At 43.5% G+C, this 25,640-nt stretch overlaps 1 protein-coding gene across 2 annotated transcripts in view; it reads right to left on the bottom strand.

Moving 5' to 3' along the window:
* The window catches only part of camta1a (calmodulin binding transcription activator 1a), a 1,231,004-nt gene that overhangs the window by 93,961 nt on the left and 1,111,403 nt on the right, over positions 1–25,640 (bottom strand). Inside the window, exons 8-10 of one of the 2 annotated variants that reach the window (XM_060851985.1) lie at positions 21,811–23,705; positions 16,822–16,948; positions 15,526–15,660 (exon numbers count right to left, since the gene is read on the bottom strand). In XM_060851985.1, the coding sequence (XP_060707968.1) occupies positions 15,526–15,660; positions 16,822–16,948; positions 21,811–23,705 (2,157 nt within the window). Of the gene's footprint in view, positions 1–15,525; positions 15,661–16,821; positions 16,949–17,047; positions 17,096–21,810; positions 23,706–25,640 lie in introns of those variants that run through there. The other variant, XM_060851988.1, reaches the window with a different exon arrangement.

Genomic DNA, 25,640 nt, shown 5'->3' with positions numbered 1-25,640 from the left:
ATTCTTGGTAAATTGTTTTGGTCCCATATCGATGATCCCTCTCAGTTGTACAGGCATGCAGCAACCTGAAAGTCTCCAGTGCCCCAAACTGAACCTTTTCCCAGCAACCCCCTTGCGTGGTCACCAACTCTGCAGCTGGAAGTGGTACGAAATCAGTGGTGCTGGCCAGACACTTTCCAGAAAGCTTTGGTTTTAATCCTTGGTCTTTGCAACGGGATCACTTGCATAGAATTACATGAAATGTACAGAACGAAACAGGCCATTCAACCAAACTAGTGCACACCAGCTTTTTTCTTCATATTAGCCTCTTTCTGTTCTCCTTTCACTCGGGGACATGATCTCAGAATAAACTGTTAGACATTTAAAATGGAAGCGAGGAGAAATTTCTTCAGGCGAAAGGATGAAGGATCCTTGGAATTGTCTAATCCAGAGAGCTGTAGATTCTCAGTCTGAGTCAATTGAAGACAGACATTGATAGACTATTGGACAAAAACAGCATTAAGGGAGATTGACATAGTGTGGAAAGTAGAACTGAGGTTGAGGATCAGTCACGATTGTATTTGAATAGCAGAGCTGATACTATAAACCAAAAGCGCAGCAGGTCAGGCAGCATCCAAGGAACAGGAGATTCGACGTTTCAGGCATAAGCCCTTCTTCAGGCTTATGCACGAAACGTCGAATCTCCTGTTCCTTGGATGCTGCCTGACCTGCTGCGCTTTTCCAGCAACACATTTTCAACTCTGATCTCCAGCATCTGCAGTCCTCACTTTCTCCTCTATAAACCAAAAGGCAACCTCCAGCTTCTTCCGTTTTTATGGAACATGTGCAACTTACCAGCATAACCTTTCTGCCTCATGTACCTATCGAGCTTCCCCTTAAATCCATCCATACAATTTCTCTCAGCTGCCTGACATGTTAGCAAGTTCTGCGTTCTCACCACTTTGAGGTTAAGGAACATTTGAGCTGCATGTCGCGGGGTCACAAAGTGTGGCGCTGGAAAAGCACAGCAGGTCAGGCAGTATTTGAGGAACAGGAGAGAGTCGACGTTTCGGGCATAAGCCTTCCATCATTCCTGATGAACCACCTGAAGAAGGAGCAGCATTCTGAAAACTAGTGCTTCCAAATAAACCTGTTGGATCATAACCTGGTGTGTGATTTTTCACTGTACAAAGTGACTAAATTAAACAAAGGAGAGCCTGCTGAGTTTTTCTGTTGCGATGCAGGAATCAATGGTCATTTAACAGCATGAAAAAGGTGTGTCGGGTCTGAGAGTCCAAACGCTTCTATTTTGAAATGGAAGGTGACACAGTGAAGCCTATTTCTATGGCTGGAACTGAACAGAGCCCAGGCATAAAGACAGTTGGTGTGTGAGCTGTATTCTCCTTTGTTCTGGGTGGCAGTTGATGTGGCAATGAAATTTAGAGGTGGGGGGGGGGGGTGGACCTTATATTTGGGAGCACACAGAGACATATAATATAGCCATATCCCTGAATTAACTCCAGGCGCAGCGTGATTTATTGTGTTAAATTGTCAATAGTGTTCCCATTTGTTGGAACAGTTGCAGACTGTCAGTCTGGGTCTTTTTTTCAGAGGAAAGAGGAGCACTGTAGGCAGAGAGGAGAGAGTAGAGACAGACAGAGCAGAGATGGCGAAAGGTTAAAAGTGACAGTGAGAGAAAGATTAAGACACAGTCAGAGAGCTGAAAAAACTGAAGTGAGATATACAAAAAAAAAGGAAACAATGAAGTGAGAGAGGCAGAGTAAAAGAAAAAGTAGGGCTCGGCGAACAAAGAGAAAGCAGGAAAATATACTGAGAGAAAGCGGAGGCAGGGGATAAAGGAAACAGAAAATTTCCGTTTAGGGTTCAGCTGGTTGCTATAAGGCTTAAACCGTTCTGGTTGAACCTCAAGCATTGGCTGGCAAGAGGGACTGAGGTACAAGTTCGGAAACTGTTTATATTTGGCAGTTTAGACTACTTAATATTTGAGTGTCCTAAGGGAGGAAATGAGACAAAAAGAAATTCCCGGAATGTGTGTCCTTGGCAACAGAAAATTCAGCCACTAATGCTGAAACAATTAAAATCTGAAATGCTCATGAGTAAGAATTGGAGGGATGCAGTAATTTGAATGGGTGGATGAAAGGAAAGAAACAAAGAGGAGCAGTGTCATGGAAGGATTTGGAAACGAGAATGAGAATTTTACTAACAAAACATTGTTCAACCAGGTTGAAAATGTGTTGCTGGTTAAAGCACAGCAGGTGAGGCAGCATCCAAGGAACAGGAAATTCGACGTTTCGGGCCAGAGCCCTGCATCCTGATGAAGGGCTCTGGCCCGAAACGTCGAATTTCCTGTTCCTTGGATGCTGCCTAACCTGCTGTGCTTTAACCAGCAACACGTTTTCAACTGTGATCTCCAGCATCTGCAGACCTCACTTTTTACTCATTGTTCAACCAGGTGCCAATATAAGTCACTGAGTATAGAGGTAATAGGAAACAGTACTTGGTACAACTCAGGGCATGGGCATCAGAGTCTAGTGTGCTTTCAGTTAAGAGGGGCAGAAAATGGAAGGCTGGGAGTTGAAGCTAGGAAAATTTTATGATTGAAATTGCCAGGCATTTGATGGCCAAAGGTATTAAAGGTTACAAAACCAAGAAACCTGAGAATCAGCTCAGCAACTATCTGACTGGATGTTGGTGGGACTGGTTTGAGGAGCTAAAAGGACTGTTTCTATTCCTATGTAATGTATTCTAAGAAGTACACAGGGGATATGGTGTTTAACAGTAGAGAGAGTTACTCAAAGGTTATTGTTAATGTTTAAATTGATGAAAGTTCATCAACCTGAAATACAAACAGTTTTTCTCTCCACAGATGCTTCCTTACCATTTTACTTTCATCTTGACTCTCATCTTAGAGTTCTGAGATTATCTTGGATTTCAACAAATTATTCAATTCTGTACATTAGTAGTGTGATTACTCCCAGAGTCTGTCAGCATGATTTGGAAAGAAACAGTGTTGGGCATCATGAAAAGTGAAGTGTTAATCAGCAAAACTCCTTGTATCATGGACCAATTTAAAAAAAAATGTGTCAGCGTGTCACAGCAAAAAGTATGGATTGCCTTCTGTCCCAAGTGTCTGAACATTTTTTTTAAAGAAGAAATGCTTATACTGTACAAGGTGGTGAATGGAAGGCCTCAAATCTGATGGCTTCAGGCCTGTTAAACTAGCCTCCATTATACAGGAAATGTTGGTATCTATTATTGAGAACGTCACAGCAAGGTACTTTGAAAGTCTCAGTGCAAACAGCCACATTCAACAGGGTTTTGTGTAAGGAAAATAGTGTTTGGCAAGTTCATTTGAGCTGTTTGAGAAAGTAAGAAGCAAAGAGGAAAGCGTTGAAGTGGTGTACTTGAATTTCCAAGAGTACTTCAGAGGTTGCCACATCAAAGGTTATTAAACAAAATAAGAGCCCACGGCTTTGGAAGTAACATATTAACATGGATAGAGGACTGGTTAGCTAATAGGAAAGAGAGGGGGGGGGCATAAATGGGTTAGTTCTGGGTTGGCAAGATGTAACAAGTGGCGTTCTACAGGAGTCAATGTTCGGGTCTCAACCATTTACGGCCTATGTGAATGACTTGGATGAAGAGACTGGTATGCAGAGATTTGTTGGTGACACAAGAATAGGTAGGAGAGTAGATTGTGAAGAGGACCTAAGGAGTCAGCAAAGGAACGCAGGTAGGTGAAGTGAACATGCCAAAAAATTGGCAGATGGAGTATAATGTGGGAAAATGTATAGTTTTCCACTTTGACAGTAAGAACAGAAAAGCAGCACATTATTTAAATGGGAAGAAGTTGTAGAACTCTGAGATACAGGAGAATCTTAGTGTCTTACCACATGGATCACAAAAGGGTAGTATGCAGGTACTGCAAGTGATTAAGATGCCAGACAGAACTTTGCCATTTATTGCAGGGGGAATGGAATATAAAAGTAGGGATGTTTTGCTGCGGTTGTATAGGGCATTGGTCAGAGTTTTGGTTGCTTTATTTAAAAAATGCACATAATTGCATTGAAAACAATTCAAAGATGGCTCACCAACTAATTCTTTGGATGATGTAGTTATCTTATAAGAAATGTAGGGGCTGTATCCATTGGAGTTTAAAAGAATGACATGTGATTGTTTGAAACATATTAGATCCTGAGGGGATCTGACAGTTTGGATGCTTGAAGGATGTTATGCCTAATGGAAGAACTGAGAACTAGGGTTCATAGTTTCAAAATAGGAGAGTTTCCATCTAGGAGAGAGATAAGGAGGTCTTTCTTCACTCGGAGGAATGTGGAATTCTAATGGATGGGATCATGGGATATTTTTAAGGTAGATGTAGACAGATTCCTGACTAACAGGGAGTCAAAGGTATCAAGGGTAGACAAGAATCAGATCAGCCATGATCGTATCAAATGTCAAATCTCCTCTCAGCCTTCTCTTTTTCAAGGAAAACTGCCCATTTTTCTCCAACCTACTGTGATAACTGAAGTTCCTCATTTCAGAAAGCATTCTCATGAATCTTCCCTGTGCTTTCTCTAAAGCCTTCATATCTTTCCTAAAGTGAGGATCCCAGAACTGGGTGAAATAGCCCAAAATTAAACTTACCTAGTGTCTTTTACAAATTCATCTTAAACTTCTTGCTCTTGAACTGTATACTCTTATTAATAAAGCTCAGGACACTGTATACTTTTTTACCACTCTCTCAACGTATCCTGTCACCTTCAATGACTTATGCACATATATGCCCATATCCCTTTGATTCTGCACCCACATTAGAATTGTGCCCTTTATTATCTATGAACTCTCCATGTTCTTTCCACTGAATTTAATCATTTCACCTTTTTCCTCTTTGAACTTCAACTGCCACCTGTCCATCCATTCCAGCAACATACCTATGTCCATTTGAAGTTCCACTCTACCCTCCTCACTGTTCACAATGTCCCATGGGCAGCTAGGGAGAGGCTGAACAGACTGGGGCTGTTTTCCCTGGAGCGTCAGAGGGGTGTCATTATAGAGGTTTACAAAATTATGAGGGGCATGGATAGAGTAAATAGGCAAAGTCTTTTCCCTGGGGTCGGTGAGTCCAGAACTAAAGGGCATAGGTTGAGGGTGAGAGGGGAAAGATATGAAAGAGACCTAAGGGGCAACTTTTTCACACAGAGGGTGGTATGTGTATGGAATGAGCTGCCAGAGGAATTGGTGGAGGCTGGTACAATTGCAACATGTAAGAGGCATTTGGATGGGTTTATGAATAGGAAGGGTTTAGAAAGATAAGGGCCGGGTGCTGGCAGGTGGGACTAGATTGGGTTGGGATATCTGGTCAGCATGGACGGGTTGGACCAAAGGGTCTGTTTCCATGCTGTACATCTCTATGGCTATGACTTATTTGAGTGAAGTAGCTTTGAAATAGCAAACCACAACTATATCTGTAAGTGGGCTGTTTTCCAAGGATTCAGCAGTAGATCTTTACAATGTCTTATCTGTGACATGTACTTTGTAGGCAAAATGTGGTACAGTTCTTCAGATGGCTACTCTTCCCATTTTCCTGCTTTCTGCCCTGATGATGCTGACTTTTGCTGGCTAGCTTGGGCTTGGCTCTGAAACAAACTCTGCTATCTTCACAGCACTAAACGTACTTTATGTGTAATACCACAAGGTAAGTGGTTGCCACATAGCTAAACCCAAACCTGCACACATTGGAAAGATTGGCTTCCCTTTATATAGTGCCTTTTACAACTTCAAGAAATCTCCAAGATCTGCACAGCAAAGTAAGCATTCACTCTGTTGTAATGTAGGAAACACAGTAGTGAATATTTGGTTAAGAATAAATTACCAAAAACTGTAGCCACTCTTGCAAAAGAGTAACATGGCAGCCTGTTTATAAACAGTAAGAGTCTAAAAACAGCAAATAACTTGGTGTTGTGATGTTCACTGAGTGACATATGTTATCCAGAACACCAGGAATAACTTCTGTGCCTGCTTTCCAGATAACAGCCACCTTTAAAATCCAACTGAGAGAATAGACAGGTGTGAGGGCGATCTGGCTTTGACATCTGTCACCCCATTGATCACTAGGGTTGATTCGGTTGATCTGGCTGGCTAGGCGGGTGTCCCCTTTCCCTCACAGCTCCATGTGCGTCCCTCCCAAAGCTCAGCGCTCGGTCGCAGAGGATGATCCCCTAGAAGAGGACCGCTCCGCCGGTCTAGGGTATAGGGCGTCAGTTTAATGTCTTATCTGAAAGACATTAACTCTAACAGCACAGCACAGCACTCCCTCAGTACTGTGCTCTGGAATGGGAACCAAAGATGTTCAAACTCAGCAGTCAGAATACTACAAAGTCACGGCTGGTACGCATTATATGGATCTCTTAATTGAACTGAAACCAATATTGCCTGTTTAAACTTATCACTACGTTTGAAAACTACTTTCTCGCAGGGATCTCATTTCCACATGCCGCAGATTTTTGCCTCCATTGTTTACTGGGAGTGTGACTAGACCTCCTTATCAACAAAACTAACTAAATAGAAAATCTTGACTACACCGGATTTATTGGGGAGTCTGAACCGACTCCTACCTCAGCTCAGATCCACCAAGTTATAGACCTTGACTGTTGGGATGAAGTCAGAACGGATCTTCTTAAAAATATTCCCCAACAAATAAAACAGGCCTTGCCTTAAACCACAAAAACAACACATCAGAATATTATGGGTTATCACAGTAATACCTATCAGAAAATACAGGCTAGTCTGAGTGTTCTGAATAATTGGATAGTGAAAGTTACCAGATCCCATCCCATTCTCAACTAACATCCTCAAACCCAATCTCAGTAGTTTGGAGGTACATTTCTTTCAACGTATCTTGACACCCAGTTGACGAAGACCTCTGCACCTTAACTTACAATCACACTCCAAATACATTTAGATCTCTTGAAGCTTTAACAAGTTTTGAAAAGTCAATGCTGTCATGCCTCCACATGTCTAAGGAACAATGCAAGGTGAGATTTATTTTCACTGATATTGAGAGCCAACAGTACAATTTTCAGCGTCAAAATGTCATATCCTGAATTTTCTCCTCTCCATTAAAATTGGTACACCATCCACTATCTTAAGCAATCACTCTCACCAAAATGGACACATAACAGTAGCAGTGTGTGTTCAACCTAGAAGATTTGTTGTAGCAATTCACCAAAACTTATTCAACAGCACCTTCCAAATATGTGAACTCCACAAACGAGGAGAACAAGGCAGCAAGGTTATCTACAAATTCCTCTTCAAGTTACACATCAGTCTGATGTGGAATTCAATGTTGTCCCTTCATCTTCACTTGATCAAAATCCTAGAACTCTCTCCATTAACAGGATTCAAGGAGCACCTTTACATGTGAGCTGCTTAAGTTCAACAAAGCGCTAATTGAGTCAGAGCTTTGAGCATTCAAGACCCACACCAGATACTGTGGGCCCGATTATTGTGGAGACTGGACCTCTAAACATGATGGATTGGACCTTAATGTGAAAAACTCATTCCATTTTTTTGACAGATTCCATTTTTGCCAATAGGGGAAAAGGAATAGGTTGTTGTTCACACATGATGGAACTCAGCAGGACTAATTGAACTCAGTGCTGAAAATGTGTTGCAGGTCAGGCAGCATCCAAGGAACAGGAAATTCGACGTTTTGGGCAAAAGCCCTTCATCAGGAATGAGGAAAATGTGTCCAGCAGGCTAAGATAAAAGGTAGGGAGGAGGGACTTGGGGGAGGGGCGATGGAGATGTGGTAGGTGGAAGGAGGTCAAGGTGGGGGTGATAGGCCGGAATGGGGTGGGGGCGGAGATGTCAGGAAGAAAATTGCAGGTTAGGAGGGCTGTGCTGAGTTCGAGGGAATCGACTGAGACAAGGTGGGTGGAGGGGAAATGAGGAAACTGGAGAAATCTGAGTTCATCCCTTGTGGTTGGAGGGTTCCCAGGCGGAAGATAAGGCGCTCTTCCTCCAACCGTCGTGTTGTTATGTTCTGGCGATGGAAGAGTCCAAGGACCTGCATGTCCTTGGTGGAGTGGGAGGGGGAGTTGAAGTGTTGAGCCACGGGATGGTTGGGTTGGTTGGTCCGGGCGTCCCAGAGGTGTTCCCTGAAGCAAGTAGGCGGCCTGTCTCCCCAATATAGAGGAGGCAACATCGGGTGCAGCGGATGCAATAGATGATGTGTGTGGAGGTGCAGGTGAATTTGTGGCGGATATGGAAGGATCCCTTGGGGCCTTGGAGAGAGGTAAGGGAGAAGGTGTGGGCGCAAGTTTTGCATTTCCTGCGGTTGCAGGGGAAGATGCCGGGAGTGCTTGGGTTGGTGGGGGGTGTGGACCTGACGAGGGAGTCACGAAAGGAGTGGTCTTTGCGGAACACTGATAGGGGAGGGGAGGGAAATATATCCCTGGTGGTGGGGTCTGTTTGGAGGTGGTGGATGATACGCTGTATACGGAGGTTGGAGGGGTGGTAAGTGAGAACCAGTGGGGTTCTGTCCTGGTGGCGGTTGGGGGGGTGGGGCTCAAAGGCGGAGGAGCGGGAAGTGGAGGAGATGTGGTGGAGGGCATCGTCGATCACATCTGGGGGGAATCTGCGGTCTTTGAAGAAGGAGGCCATCTGGGTTGTTCGGTATTGGAACTGGTCCTCCTGGGAGCAGATGCGGCGGAGACGAAGGAATTGGGAATATGGGATGGCGTTTTTACAGGGGGCAGGGTGGGAGGAGGTGTAGTCCAGGTAGCTGTGGGAGTCAGTCGGTTTATAGTAGATGTCTGTGTTGATTCGGTCGCCCGAGATAGAAATGGAAAGGTCTAGGAAGGGGAGGGAGGAGTCTGAGACAGTCCAGGTGAATTTGAGGTTGGGATAGAAGGTATTGGAAGAATGCAGCTTAAAACCCGATTCTGGTGGGACTCGAACCCACAACCTTTGAATGAAGGTTCACTATTTGAACTCAGTACTGAGTTCAAACAGACACTGTTCTGACTGTAGCAAGGGCCTTATCCCATTGTGGGAGTAATGAATTGTTAGAGTAGATGCAAATGCTTGTGGTCTGTAGAACTATCAACTTGTGAAGTTATTTGAATTCTCTGCCTTTAAAAAAACTAAAAAGAAATGCTGGGTGTGTCTGTGAGAGTTGAAAAAAATTGCTCTAGCAATTACAACAGTTGTTGGTTGACATTTCCCAAGGGCAATGGCATTGATATTACTTGCTTGATTTTCACTATTTATAATTATCCCACTGGGTGGGTTTTATTGTTTGGGGGGGGTTGGGGAGGAGGAGGAGGGGGAGGTTATTAAATGATTAACTGTTATAGAATGTGAGACTGTGTATACATATCAGTGCTTATTTTTAATAGGGATTACTTACTTGAAGAGATTTGAGTTTTAAATGGGCTTTCATAATTGGGATTTTAAAAATTATATTGAAAGCCATAATAAATTTTTATGCCTTTGTTTTTTTTAATCTAGATCTGGCTTCTGAGTTCTGCCAATGGTGGGACACTGGCTAAGTAGGTTTGGGGCTATATAGGATCAAGAGGGATTGAGTTGGAATAAGTTGGCATGTGGTGGCATAGGTTTGGGTAAGGGTTGAAGTCTGAGGCAGATGGTTTAACCTCAAAGGAACAACTGTAACAAGTCCCCAGAGAAACTGCTTTTACAAAGCACACCGCAGCACTCAGAAGATTTTGTGACTGCCTCTGATCTGAGACTGGGGGCAGTGGGCCCAATCCATCTTGTACATGCGCACTGTGATCAAAATTCAGTCTAACATTTCTCTCAATGTGGTACCGAGAGCCAGGGAATCCCTTGATAAAAATAACTAGTTTCAGAAGCAAAGACTTTAAAGAACTGGTTCCCACGTCACTAATTCCTTAGTAATGTCACGTCAATGTTGTGGTTCTGTTTGCCGAGCTGGTAATTTGTGCTGCAGACGTTTCATCCCCTGTCTAGGTGACATCCTCAGTGCTTGGGAGCCTCCTGTGAAGCGCTTCTGTGATGTTTCCTCCGGCATTTATAGTGATTTGTACCTGCCGCATCACAGAAGCGCTTCATAGGAGGCTCCCAAGCACTGAGGATGTCACCTAGACAGGGGACGAAACGTCTGCAACACAAATTCCCAGCTCGGTGAACAGAACCACAACAACGAGCACTCGAGCTACAAATCTTCTCCCAAACTATGTTACCTCAAGCTTAAATGCATCACTTGCACTGAACTACACACATAAGACAATCCTGTGTTGAATCTCTGGTCTGCTCTGGGTTGGAGCTCACCTAAGATTGCAGTATATGGTGTTTCAGTCAACCTTAGAGCACTGAATGAGGGAAAGGGGGAAGTCAGCATTTGTGATGCTGGGGATGTTTGAAGCAGTGGTGATTGGATGATCCATCTTGGTCTCCTCCAGAGGTTCCCCAGCAAAACAGGTGATAGATTTCAGCCAATTTGGTTCACTCCACGTGATATCAACAAATGATGCTGGATGCTGCGAGGGGAATGGGCTCGATCAACATTCTGGTAATACTACAGAATACATGTGCTCCAAACTTGCTATGCCCCTAGTAAACTGGTCAATACAGCTCAACACTGGCATCTACCCAACCATGTGGCAAATTGCCCAGGTATGTCCCACACAAAAAAAAGGACAAATCTCTCCCACATATTATCATCACATCAATCTACTCTCAATCATCAGTAAAGTGATAGTAGGTGTCATCAACAGTGCTATCAAGCAACACTTGGGTTAACAATGACTTGCTCATTGGTACTTAGTTTGGATTTTGCCAGGCCAAAATAATTGAATTGCAGAGGTAAGGTGTGAGTGACTGCCCTTGGCATCAAGGCTGCATTTGACTGAGTATGCCACCAAAGAGTCCTTGCAAAACTGGAGTCAATGGAAATTGGGTAAAACTCTCCACTGGTCAGAGGCATACCGGTCCTAAGGAAGATGGTTGTCCTGGTTAGAGGTCAGTCACCTCAGCTCCAGGACATCTCTGCAGGAGTTCCTCAGGGTAGTGCCCTCGGCTCAACCATTTTCAGCTGCTTCATCAATGACCTTCCCTCCATCATAAGGTCAAAAATGTAGTTGATCACTGATGACTGTACAATATTCATGACTCCTCAGATATTGAAACAGCCCATGCTTGAATACAGCGAGGCATGGACAATATCTAGGTTTGGCTGAGATGTGGCAAGTAACATTTATGCCACATATGTGCAAGGCAATGACCATCTCCAATAAGAAATAATCTAATCATTGCCCCATGACATTCAATGATATCACCATCACTGAATTCCCACAATTAACATCGTGGGGATTGCCACTGAACAGGTATTGAACTGAGTTAGTAATATAAGTACTGCAGCTACAGGAGCAAGCCTAGGGCTCGGAATCTTGCAGTGAATACCTTACCTTCCGTCTTCTCAAAGCCTGTCAACCATTTACGAAACACAAATCAAGCACGTGGTGCAGTACTCCCCACTTGTCTGGATGTGTACAGCTTCAACAAAATTCAGGATGCCATCCAGGAAAAAGCAATCTGCTTGATTGGCATCACACCCACAAACACTCATTTCTTCCACCACCGAGGGAATGCAGCAACAGTGTATACCATCTAAAGATGCACTGAACAAATGCGCTAAGGCTCCTCAGACAGCACCTTCCAAGTCCACAACTACCTTCCTTCTTAAACAACAAGAGCAGTAGATACATGGGATCATCTTCAAATGCAAGTTCCCCTCCAGGCCATTCACTATCCTGGCTTGCCTTGGAAATATATGACCATTTCTTCATCGTCATTGGTTCAAACTCCTGGAACTCCCTTCCTAATGGTATTGTTGTTGTACCTACACCAAGTGAACTGCAGCAGTTCAAGAAGGCAGCTCACCTCAACTTCTCAAGAGCAAAACATGCTGCCAGTGATACCCTCATCCCATAAGTAAATGAATAAAAAAAAGGCAGTGTCTCCTGGAGCTAATTGCCAACCAATCATTATTGCCGAAAATGATAACAGGCTTGCCAACTCTGATTGGCCACATTTCTAGAGGTTATATCATTTGATCTCTTGCCCCTGCCAACGCTGGCTTACCCTTTTATCATTGGTTGATCAAGACGTCTTTCCTGGTAGTGCTGAGCTCACAAACTCCCACCAATGATTAACCGATATATTGATCTCTATAGTGACTGCCTTTGCATGACTAGTTAGGAAACCATTAGCCTCCTCATTAACCATGGGATGATTCTTTAGTATTAGTCAAACTATCTTTTTCTCTGCTGTCTCCAATATTTTTACAACAAATATATGAAAGTGAGTAAAGAAAATGCAAAATGAACACAAATTTTATATAATGTCTTGGTGATTATTTCCCTAGAGTGTTTTGGAGATGAATTATCAATTTCTGGGAATGTCAGGGCAAACCTGGAGAGTTGGCAATTCTGGATGGCATGTGTGTAGACCTTGGCAGGGCCTGGACTGACTACTGAAAGTTAAAAGGGGCTCTTGTCACTTTCTTAACTGAAGGGATTTCTTGCACAGAAGAGGATAATTCAGCCTGTTGTACCTGCGTTAGTTCTTTGAAAAAGTTGACACCCAGATTTTCCCATTGAGCCAAGAAATTAATTTTCTTTAAATTGGAACATAGAACATAGAAACATACAGCACAGAACAGGCCCTTCGGACTACGATGTTGTGCCAAGGATTAATCCTAATATAAAATAAAATAACCTTACCTACGCACACACACCTTACCTACCAATTCACTGCTATCCATGTGCATGTCCAACAGGTGCTTAAATGTCCCTAATGACTCTGCTTCCACCACCACCACTGGCAACTCAGTCCTTGCATTCACGACTCTACATAAAGAACCTACCTGTGACGTGTCCTCTATACCTTCCTCCTAATATTGTAAAACTGTGACCCCTCGGCCCAGTCAATTCTGCCCTGGGGAAAAGTCTCTGGCTATTGACTCTATCCATGCCTCTCATTACTTTGTATACCTCGATCAGGTCACCTCTCTTCCTCCTTCTCTCCAGAGAAAAAAGTCCAAGCTAAGTCAACCTCTCTTCATATGACAAGCCCTACAGTCCAGGCATCATCCTGGTAAACCTTCTTTGCACCCTCTCCAAAGCCTCTTTATCCTTCCTATAGTAGGGCAACTAGAACTAGAACTAGACACAATATTCCAAGTGTGGTCTCACCAGAGACTTGTAGAGCTCTAACAAAACCACACAGCTCAAACTCAATCCTCCTTTTAATGAAAGCCAAAACACCATATACTTTCTTAACAACCCTATCCACTTTGGTGGCAACTTTGAGGGATCTATGTACTTGAATACCAAGATCCCTCTGTTCCTCCACACTGCCAAAAATCCTGCCTTTAATTCATGCCCAAGTGCCTTTTAAAAGGCATTCTGTAATCTGTTACACCCTCTTTCCAGGTGCTACAATCCAGCACCACCTTCACAATCTGGACAACCTAGTGTGAGAGCAAATTTCTCTTTGTTTCCCACTTTTTTTTTGGCAGCTGTTATAAATCAATGACCACTAATTCACAATCCTTGTCGAAGGAAATGGTTCCTTCCTTCCTGGCCTTTCACAGTCCGTCATGATTCTGAGTAGCTCCCTTTGGCCTCCACCGAACCTTCTTTGTCTTAAGGAGAACAATCTTAACTTCTCCGATCTCTCCATGTAACATCATCCTGATAACCTCATGTGGTCCCTCCCCAGGGCTTTGACACCTCTCCTAAAGTGTGGAAACACTTCTTCTGGAATGCTTGGCTAACTTAGTGTGAACAAGGCTAACTTAGTGTGATGCCTGTTATCCACTTGAGCAGCTTGGCAACACTCTGCCGACATTCATGCATGAGGATTGTCTATTTTGTTATTGTACAATAGAGTCAAAATTGCCGGGAGAGTAAGCCAGGAAATTGGGGTAATAAATCCCTGCTACGGAATTTATCAAATGTCTGCGCTTTTATCTCACATGACAAGCCCAAGAGGAAAGTAGAGTTGAACTATTGCCAGCTAATCCACAAACTGTCATGACTGTTTATGCCAGTGATTCAAGTGCGTCCGAAGGTACAAACACTGATCACAGAATGATTATGAACTCAGGAAGATGGAATAGCTCTTCAGATGGTTACTGCTGGCAATGGGCCCAGTGGCAAGCCTTTGGGATTGTGCTGACATCAAGACATTTATTAGCCATGTGTTAGAAAGAGGTTTTGTTCTTTATGTGAGTGAACATTAAATGTTTAGGATTAGGAATGGAGGGCACACAAATCATTTTCCGTGGGGAGGGTAATCTTCATTTAAATTTTTTGGTGGGAGAGCAAAAAAATGCCTTCATTTGTATGTTAACTTACCATCACTTCACGTATTTCAAAACATATTAAAATACTCTGAATGCAAAGGGTTATTGGGGGTTAGTTTGCTTCAGTGGCAATTAGCAGTCTCATTAATAGCCCACCTGCGAATTTCAGGTATGGCTACCCCCTTAGTGTTTTATAAACACAGGAGCAAAAGGAGGTCACTCATTCCCTTCCAGTTCCATCAGTCAATTACATTGTGGTTGACCTGTACCTTAATTCTATTTATCCACTATGGTTCTATAACCCTTGATAACGTTCATCCAACAAAAGTCCAATTTTTAACTGACCGCAAATTTCAACAACATTTTGTGGCAGATAATTACATGTTTCTACTCCCTTTTATGAGATGAAATGCTTGTTGACAATACCCCTGAATTATCTAGTTGTAATTTTAAGGATATGTCCCCTTATTCTGCTTCTTTCCTACACATAACTCCCTATCTACTTTATCTGATCTTTCAATTATGTTAAACATTCAATCGTTACACTTTTTTTTCTGTATTCAAAGGAAGACAAACTCAGTCTATGTTTCCTGTGTTTACATATAACTCTTCCGGGTCCTCAATCATTCCAATCTTGTTGTAATGCAACCAGTGCTGAAAATGTGTTGCTGGAAAAGCGCAGCAGGTCAGGCAGCATCCAAGGAACAGGAAATTAGACGTTTCGGGCATAAACCCTTCTTCAGGAAGAAGGCTTATGCCTGAAACATCGTATTTCCTGTTCCTTGGATGCTGCCTGACCTGCTGCGCTTTTCCAGCAACATATTTTCAGCTCTGATCTCCAGCATCTGCAGCCCTCACTTTCTTCTCCGTAATGCAACCAGTCCCAAGCAACAGTTTCCAACAGTTCCAACAGTTGTCCAGCTTTCCTGTATTGGAATGTCATCCATCTGCAGCACTCTGCCACCTTCCAGGGACATGCCAACGTTGTTCTCATGGTGCCTGCTGTCCTTGACCTTTTAATAGATGGAGATCTTGACTCCAAGATACTGCCAAAGAAGGTTTGCTGAGTTTGCAGATGGGGCACATTGCCGCCACGCTTCAACTGACTCAAGAAGGAGTGACTTTCAAAGGTGAACAATATATCAGATCTGTTTTGAGGTACTTACCATCCAATGACAGCCAGTCGTGCTGGGATGTAGGAAGAGTTGGCAAGGCCCTGGCTTTGTACTCAAAAACGACAGAATTGGAGATGATTTGACTATTGCAGGCCACCTGCAGTGTCACAAGGCCAGTGTCGTGGGCTGGATGGAAAGAATTGACACAGTTAACTGTTAAAGCTGCCACTTCGAATTTTCAAATCAGCATGACATTACTAGTTAACAGTTTTGTAAAACTAAGGATCACAAACCTAACAAATTCATTGGGGAAAGGGCAAATAAAGCAGAGCCAAGGGATCGTACAATTTCCCCACGTGCTGAGCTCCTGATTTTTATTGGGCCATTATGGGGAATTTCTGAATGGAGGTTAAAATCTCTTCACAGATAGTAACAACAAAACCCAAGTGTCAGCTATGGATCAAGTAGTTCGATCATCTCTGAGCCAGACAGTCCTCGTTCAAGTTCCAATTCAAAAACTTAAACATAAAATATTATTCCAGGCCAGTAGTGAAGGGGTGCCTCTGATTTCCTGGCAATTATTTGTCCCTGAAGTAACATCAGTAAAACAGATGAGCGAACCTGTACTGTTTTTGGAAAATTGATGTGTACAAACGAATTGCTGCAATTTGCGCATCATAAAAGTGCTTTGGGATGCCTGAGAATGTGAAAGGTGCTTTAGAAGTACACGTCTTCTTTTAAAAATATGCTGAAAATGTGTTGCTGGTTAAAGCACAGCAGGTTAGGCAGCATCCAAGGAATAGGAAATTCGACGTTTCGGGCATAAGCCCTTCATCAGGAATCTTGGAATATTCCTGATGAAGGGCTTATGCCCGAAACGTCGAATTTCCTATTCCTTGGATGCTGCCTAACCTGCTGTGCTTTAACCAGCAACACATTTACAGCTGTGATCTCCAGCATCTGCAGACCTCATTTTTTACCCGATTCTTTTAAAAAGAACCTAGACTCTTTGAACGGAGGAGGAACTGTGCTGGTCAGCCAACTAACCTGACTTTTGAGTCGCATGATTAGCCCCCGGTTCTTAAACTAACAAGGGCATAGAGTGATAGGGGATAGTTTGGACACCCCCAACATTAGAAGCTTTGAATTCTGATCATAGGTGAAAGGGAAAGGCAAAGGTAGAAGCAGAAAATGTGTCAGTTAGCAAATTTAGCAAGCCACATGTGACTGACACAAACAGATCGCGAGCACATGCCCAACTGCTCAGAAGTCACTCATGATACGTGGCAGTTGAGTTGTGATGTGTCTTGAAAAGTAAAGTAAACATAAATAAAAATAGTCCCTTACCTGGGCAATAACATCTAAGAACACCGGGCTGAATAAGAGATGCAGGCACTGAAATCTGGTCAAACAGACAACTGTAATTACTGCTGGCTTCCTGCCACGGTCCCGTGATCAGCACCTTCACTCCTCCCTGCAACAGAAAAATGAGATCTCAGTGAGTGGCTCATCTTTCAATATTGATACAAAAGCTCTCCCTTCCCAATTGGATCATAATGCCCTTATTTTCTACCCTCTGCTCCAGGGACTGCTGAATCTTATTGCAGGACCACTCCAAAAACACAGGTGGCCCCCCGGTGCTCTGCCAATTTGCAAGTAATGGAAGGCTGCTCGACTAAAGCAGTCCCATGATTAAGCTCAGTTCCAATTGTGTGTGAATGCAGAAAGACAAGTTAGAGCAGATTTTCCCATATCGGTGCCACTTTGGTCTCAGGCGAGAAGGATTGCACACTGACTAAACAGCCCAGCTGATGTTCAGTCTACAAAACTTAAGTTTTATCTCTTTTTAAGTCAAAAGTTGATTTTCCATTTACCTCATAAAGGATCACATATATGTATAAACAGGTATGTGTAAACACACATACACGTTTACAGACATACAAATGCATATACACGTCTATGCACAGGCTTGTTCACAAACACATGTAAACATGTTTCTACAGGAACACAAATCAGTGCTTAAGCCAGTGCTTTCCGCTCCTCTGATTTTGGAGCATTTAAACAATTTATTCCAATGCAGCATAGCTCAGTGTTCAATCCTGGACTCGGGTCCTTATGCTAACTGCTGACCTTGATGGGCATAACTAATTAAAATTATTGAAGTTATAATAAAGCATTGGCTTTAGAAATATTAAAAAAATAGAGTAAATGTTGAACTCAAAAGCATAAGGATAGTCGTGTAGCTGTATGGGCCAGAATTTCTAAGTTTACCACAGCTCTCGTGTTTGCAGTTTATATTTTCTTTGTCCAATTTCTTTCATTTTCTCACCCTCTTTGTTATGTCAGAACTTTCCTTATTCCCTGTTCTGTTTACATGTTCCTTTAATGTATTCTTACTCTCGATATGATTGATTTTACATCACCTAGATGTTTTCTATGGCAGAGTATTTTAGTTATTCAGCACATTAAACCACTCTGTAATGATCACTTTGTTTCATCTACTTTATTTCCAAACTCAACAGGAAGGTTGAACTATGGACAGGATGAAAAAAAAGGTACTTTTTGTGGACTAGCAACAGAAACATCACCACAAAATCTGGCAGGTTCCCATAGAAAACCCAACAGGTTCATGACTGTCCCTCACAGAAGGGGGTGTGCAACCTACCCCCAGTCTGGTTCATTTTTGACTCAAATTTCCCAAAATGTGGCTGGCTTTCAATGCTTTCAGAGGAACAAGTGATGGCCTATAGATTCTGTCTCACTGTATTACCTAAATCCCAATGATAAATATCATTAATAAACTGACAATATAATCATCAGGACATGAGGATAATGTTTTGTTATTTGATGAGTTGTTATGATCAGGAATGCACTGCCTGGAAGGATCGTGGGAAGCAGATTTAACTGTAACTTTCAGAAAGGAATATTATGGAACAGACCAGTTAACAGGGAACCAAGTTAGAAATCAAAGTTAATGTTGTGGGTGAGTGGATGCTGGCAGATGGGGAGAAGTTCATCTAACTGCCTCAATTGGACACTTTTACATTGTACTGATTAGGTTGCCTCAATAAGAGCTCTAATCCAGCAAATCCTTGTGTTTCGGGTACGACGGTTATTTAATGAAGGAGCAAATTACTGCAGATACTGGAATCTGTACTGAAAACAACAAATGCAGTGGAGATAACAGCGGGTCAGATAGCTGGCATAGTTTTGATGGGCTGAATAGGCTCCCTCTGCACTGTCAGCTTCTATGAATAGTGGTGAAAGCCAAACTAAGCAGGAAAGGTCTATACTGATTCAGTTGACCTCAATTATAGACAATAGGTATAGGAATTACAACATCCTGGGCCTGGTTCCTGCTTCCGACTCCATCTTTAAAACATGTAAATGAATGACCATCAGCTGAGAGAGAGAGAGAGAGAGCTAATGTTTTGAGTGTAGATGACAGTAATGAGGCTTGAACTTAATGTCTGTGAGGGTGGTGGAAGCAAAGATGATAAAGGTTCTCAAGAAAGGAATTGCAGGGCACGTGCAAGAAATAAACCTGTTGTAATATGGGGCTAGAGCAGGGAAGTGGGGTTGATTGGAATGCATTACAGACAGCTGGCATGGACTCAATCAGCAGAATGATTGTGCTGCCTTGACTGTATAACACTTAACATTCTGTTTTATTTAAGTTTTACCCATTTATTAGTGATAAAAATATTGGGGATGGAATTAAAAACATTTCTTAAATGGATCTTCAATCAGAGCTAATTGGTAATTAAAAGCAGCTTACTTTCCAATTGGTTATAGGAGGGCAGGGCAAATGCGAATGACTGGGTGAATAACAGCAGAAATGTGATAAAATCAGTAATATGTCCAAGTGGCGTTAGTGATTACATGAGGTAAAATCATCTAGAGATGACAGAATCTGGTGTTTGCTACAGGCAGGAATATAAAAAGGCGGAAAAGTATATAACTCTCAGATGTTCTGACTGTGCACAGTCCCTCACATATCGGTGAATAACAATATCAGTCACGACATGAACAGGTCTGACCCAGAGTGAAGTTTGAGTCAGTCAAAAAATAAATTTTAAAAAATAACCTGAGCTCCCTCTAGTGGCATAAAGATGAAAGCACAGAGGTTCTGCCAACTCATTTTGGAACGCTGGTTAGGTCTCAGCTGCAGTATTCGCCAAAATCTTTCAGTATCCATACCACAGAGATTGGGTATAAGGTGGAAGATGCACATTGGGATTTTACAGATGAACCTGATGTCCACATGTGCATTGAATTTGCCTGGGAAGTTGAAAATTCCAACATGCTGCCGATGATCCTCTGCAAAAGTCTCCAACAGTGAGTTCACATGAGAGCTAGATACGTGGAACTTACCTACACACCTACCCGAGGTAGGCCTAACTCAGACATCAGCGACTCACCCATCTAACCCACTCATTCACCTTACCCATCTTAATCACTTACTCGCTTCCTCACCTACTGTAAGATCAGACCTTGGAAAGTGGACATTCATACAGCAGCTCATGGTGTGAAAGGGGTATGCATCCTGTCTTTGTCCACCTTTTCTTGTGCTCATGACTTTCTCAATGGATGTCTACATCAACCCTTTGTAGAAATCAAAGAGGAGTTGTGTTGCAGAAATCTTCGTGGGATTTGGGCCGTTCTGTTCAGCTCTGAGCATAGCACTATGCGAAATTTACACGAACAGTTCCAGGGATGAAGAACTTCAGTGGAGAAGCTGGACAAGCAGTGATCGTTCTCCTTAGAACGGAGGAAATAAAGAGGAAATGTAAAAGATGTTCAAAATCATGAAAGTTTTGGTAAGAGTAAATAAGGAATTTCCAATCACAGGAGGATTAGTAACTAAAGCACACAGAGTAACTGCATTCGGAAAAGAACAAAGTCGAGAAGGTCAGTATTTCTCCTGATGTAGCCAGTTATGATCCGCAGTACACAGCCTGAAATAGTGGTGCAAACTGATTCAATAGTAATTTCCTGAAATTAATTGAAAAAAAGCTTGAAAGGGGAAAGGGGGAAGCTAATTGGATTGCTCCCTCATAGAGCTGGCACAGTTGTGATGGGTTGAGTAGGCTTCCTCTGTACTGTCAGCTCCTATGATTAGTAGTGAAAGCCAAACAAAGCAGGAAAGGTGTACTTTTTCATGCCTGGTCTATACTGATTCAGTTGAGCTCAATCAGAGACAATAGGTATAGGAATTACAACATCCCGGGCCTGCTTCCTGCTTCCGACTCCAAGTATGTAAATGAATGACCCTCAGCTGAGCTAGGCTGTGGGGTGCTGCAGGGCTGGGTACAGAGATATAGATCAGGTTCAGTTGTACATTATTCCCCCTTCAAAGCCAAATAACCTGACGGGCCTTTAGTCACTGAATAGCAGTCAGGGCCGTAAGGACCGAAGGTGAGTGACAGGATGGGAAAGAATGCTAGACATTGATGAAAGGCAGTTCAACCAAAGTTAAGTGTAAACCAAACAGAGAACTTATCTCTGATCCAGATTGTGACAAGAAGACAAACCAAAAGTTTTCAAGGAAAGTATCAGAACAGCAGGAGGACATTCAACCCCTCAACCCCTACTGTTCAATGAGACCATGTCTGATTTATAAATTCCAGTTACCCACTTTGACCTAAGTCCCTCAATAACTCTGTCCAGCAATAATCTATTGATGTCCGATTTCGATTCCTCACAACGATCTGTTCAGAAATGCTACTACAAACCTCTGGAGTAAGTGGGATTTGATTCATGACTTCCTGGCTCAGAGGTAGGGACACTACAGCTGTGCCACAATTGCCCTCGTTGATCTCCAAATTAGCATGATAAATTGGAAAGGATGTGAAAATGTTGTAGATGGTACACAAGAGCTTTACTGAGATGGTTCTAAGGATGAAAATTATGTTGATAGACAGGAGAAACTGGCAGTCTTCTTCTTAAGAGCACTGAGGGCCAAGAAGAGACTTGATAGAGGTGTTTAAGACCACAAAGGTTTTGACTGGGAATTCATCTTCATTCACTCAATGACTAAAGAGTTGATAACCAGACAGTTCAAATTTAAGGTGAATGTGAAAAGAACCAGCAAGGACATGATTAGGTGGTGAAAATTGAGTCAACAGCAGCCTTCAAATGGAATTGGATAAATACTCTGGAGACAGAAGTTGTCCAGAGATTTGATGATGGAGTAGACAAGTGGAACTAATAGGATTGCTCATTGAAAGACCTTGATAGTACCTGCAGGCTGAATGGCCCCTTCCTCTGCTGTTCTATTCTATCATTTTAAATTTGTGAGAATGGGATTAATCCCCACCCACAGACCCATCTCACCTCAGGGTAAGACCACTCTGGGGAATAATCCGTCACCATGAACAAGCGTCCACTCTGTTGCAAGGACCCCAGTGCCCCCTGGGCTGAGACCACCTCAGACACGTGCATGTAGGTCATGGAGTTGCCCCCGTTCTCCCCTCCATTGAGCTGCAGACCCTGTTGTTGCTGCTGCTGTTGTTGCTGTGGTTGCTGCTGCTGCTGGGGACTGCAGCAAGGGATACAGATCTCCGCCTGGCTGAAGGTGGCCACTCTGGCTCTCTCTTCTTCTGACTGCTGCAGAGTGCCCCCAGCACCCGTCTCGCTAGTCACCAGTTGATGCCCATACAGTGTGCTGGCTCCACCCTCCACGGATATGAAGTCGTTGATCAGGTCTGAGAACTGATTACTGAAGGAGATATCAAAGTGGTCCAGGTTGAGCTCCATATTAGCTGAGGGTCCGAGACTGTGGTGGGCCACTGGGTACAGCCCTGATACCATGTTGCCCTGGAGGATGGGCAGTCCGTTGCCCCCGGCCTCTGCCTGGATGTAGTGCTCAGTGCTACAGGCCGGCAGTTCAGCAGACTTCAGGAGGCCCTCACCTCCCTCTGACTGAGCTGCTGTTTCCATGGGGACCTCTGCCTCAGCTGCAATGGGCTGGAAGTTAGCCTGGAACTGCAGCAACTGCAGGGAAGGGGTGGCCTCCATGCGTCCCTGCTGCACAGGACCATTGCAGCTAGATGCAGCCTGCGTGGGTGACTCCGTCTTGACATTGGCTAATCCCAAGTTGCTGCTGAAAGGGCCTCCACCATCATTCAGGCCATTGCTGTGTGTGCTGGGCTCGAGCTGATGGGCCTTGTTGGCCTCCTGAAGGAAGAAGCTGGGAGAGGGGTTCTGGTGAACGTGTGGGCTCTGGACATTCTGTGTGTAACCTGAAGAGAAGTCCTTGCTGGAGTCGATAGCACTGAAGTCCATTTGCTCCAGTGTGGTGCTGGGACTGAGGCCCCCAGATGACAGCAAAGCTGAACCAGGGGTCAAAGAGATGGAGGCAGGGGTGGAACTGGTTTGGAATCCTTCCTTGGACATCTGCTGCTCAAAAGAGTTATCCTCAGTCTTGATCTCCTTCACCAAGGGTCCACTGAAGCAGTAGCCGCCCTCATTGCCTGGTGACTGTCGTGAGTTGCCACTGCTGGTGTCATTTTTTAGGGCCCCTCCTCCATAGGTTTGGCCTTGTTTGGGATTATTGAGGAAGCAGTCAGGATCAAAGTTCATGTTGGCCTCTGGAATCTTCTCACTGCTCTCCAGGGTGGAGGAAAGCACCAAGTCCTCTGCTACACCGGCCGACATTATGGACAAGCCATCAGGGTTGCCAGTGGCTGCTGAGGAGGCGAAGGCAAACTTGTGCCCATCTGAGTTGACAGCCAAGACCAGCCCTTGGGCCCCAGTGTCTGAGGCAATGAGGTGCTGGCCAGGCCCTGCACTGGGAGACATGGTATACACTGCCTCATTGGTCACCTCAGACATGAAGACAGTGGCATTCTGGGATAGACTGCACATGACGGAGGCCACCGCCATGCTGGAGACACCAGTGATGGCTGGGCTGTCGGCCATGTCTGTTTCGCTGTTTAGGCCACTGCTGATGGAGACTGGGGAGTTCTGAGTGGTGTCAGGCACCTCCACCTGATTGGTGGAGGAGACCTCAGTGCTGTTCTGGTGCAACAGGACAGGCTTGGCCAACTTCCCATTCCGCTTCTCACGGCTTGAGGCCTTGCCGTGTCCATGGTCATTCTTGCCTTCGGAAACATCATTGTTCTGGACTTCAGGGTGGTTGCTGTAGGTGCCGGTTCGTGGCTCCACCTTTGGTGATATGATGCGGTGTTTGGCACTGTTGCACTTGTGGTGAACGCTGCTCCCGGCACCTAGAGGTTGGGTGGAAGAAACAGGAAAATCAGTCAGTCAGTCAGGGGAATCATTATTTTTACTGTATCCCTTGCCCCAGCAAACATTACAAACCTAGTGGCAACAGGACAGGCAACACATACCAGCTAGATCCACTCTAACATCCTGTCATGAGATGTTCGCTGTGGCTCAGTCAGTAGCACTCTCACTCGGAAGCAGAAGGTTATGATATCAAGCTGTCAGGAACAACACTGCCAATCACAGAGCAGTATTGAGGAAACACTGCACTGTCGGTGATACCGTCTTATGACAAAAACATAGTGCTGAGTCTTTCTCTGCCCTCTCAGATTAATGCAACAACTTTCATGGTCACCATTTTGAAAAAGAGTCCTCAGTGTCGTGGCCAATGTTTGTTCCACAACTACCACTTAAAAAAGAAAACATGATGCAGTCATTATCGTGAATAATGTCATCACATTAGTGTTTGATGTGTACAATATGCCTGCCACATTCCCTGTACAACTGCGTCTGCACCGCGTTTCCTCTAACATGCTTTGGGACTCGCTGAAGACATGAGAGATCCTATACACAGAGGAACCTCAATTATCCAAATGACACGGGCAGGGAGTATTTCATTTGGTTAATCGGATTCCAGATAATCGAATGCCTGATAACATAGTTTAGCCAAGCATTGGGACTTGCAAACTTGCCGGATAATCCAATATTCAGCTAATGGAATGCCAGATAATCGAGGTTCCTCTGTAAATACAAGTTCTTCCTTTCTTTAACTCTATCTCTTTGACAGATGTACCTTCACCCCTGCCAGAAGGTATGGCTGTGGCAAAACATTGAGTTGTAATTTCTTGACTGCATATTCAGGAAAAATGTAATGTTGGTTCAGACTTTGGGGCCGTGGGGAGCATTGAGGGGTGGTGCAAGTGTAATCCATGGCCACTTCACAGCTCACACTATGGCTAAAGGGAGTCTAGGTGGTCACTCTCCCACAAACAGTTTAAATTCAGTTGATAATGCCCTCCCTCTGCCCACTCCGGAGCAACTCTAGGAATAGCTCCAGGTATAACTTATCTCAGATTCTCCTTTAACTATGTGAGGAGATGATGTAGAGAAGCCAGTGCTGCACTGGGGTGGGCAAAGTCAAAAATCACACAACACCAGGTTATAGTCTAACGTGTTTATTTTAAATTATAGATTTTGGAGCCCTCACTCCTTCCTCAAGAAGGAGCGAGGTATTGAAAGCTTGCGGTTTCAAATAAATCTGTTGGACTATAACCTGGTGTCATGTGATTTTTGACTGTGAAGAGAGTCTGTCTCCAATTGCATCTCTTTGCAAGTATTAATTTCTTGATTCTGCTTCATCAGCTTTCAATCACATAAAATTGGAGCCCCTCACTAAAAAAAGAAAAAAAAATCCTATAAATTCTTAAAAAACCCCGCAGACTTTTAGCAATTGAAATAAACCATTAGACCAAGCTGCCTCCTTTTCAACAATGTGATGTAAACTGAGAGATTAAATATTATTTTTTGCAAATTGGATTTCTGGTTTCTGAGTTAGTAACTAGTAGGTTTTCTGTATGTTTGAAGTTAAGAATTAATTTGTAAGTATTTCTGTAGCCATGGTATTTTTACTTTTAAAAACATCAAGGCTACAGGAATGCTTACAATTTAAAAAAAAATTGAAGCCTGCTTTAGAGTAAATGAGTTGATGTGTACCACGAATGGACGTTTGTTTATTTTCGATAAGATTTTAGTTTTGCAAGCAGCAAGGTAAATAATGGGGCCTTAAGGGTTTGTGAAAGAATTCTGGAACACTTTTAATTTTAAGGGTAACACTCATAGCTTAGAGGACAGGACTTCTGGTTTCAATTTTTTATTTTGAGTTTGGAGCAGTCCTTTGAGTCCTTAGAACAGGATCGATATACAGAGCAGTGCTCCCG

The sequence above is a fragment of the Hemiscyllium ocellatum genome, chromosome 37, assembly GCF_020745735.1.
Source record: "Hemiscyllium ocellatum isolate sHemOce1 chromosome 37, sHemOce1.pat.X.cur, whole genome shotgun sequence".
In the NCBI taxonomy this organism is placed as follows: Eukaryota; Metazoa; Chordata; class Chondrichthyes; order Orectolobiformes; family Hemiscylliidae; genus Hemiscyllium; species Hemiscyllium ocellatum.
Note: the sequence above shows the minus strand (reverse complement) of the source record. Positions and strands in the feature narration are given on the sequence as shown.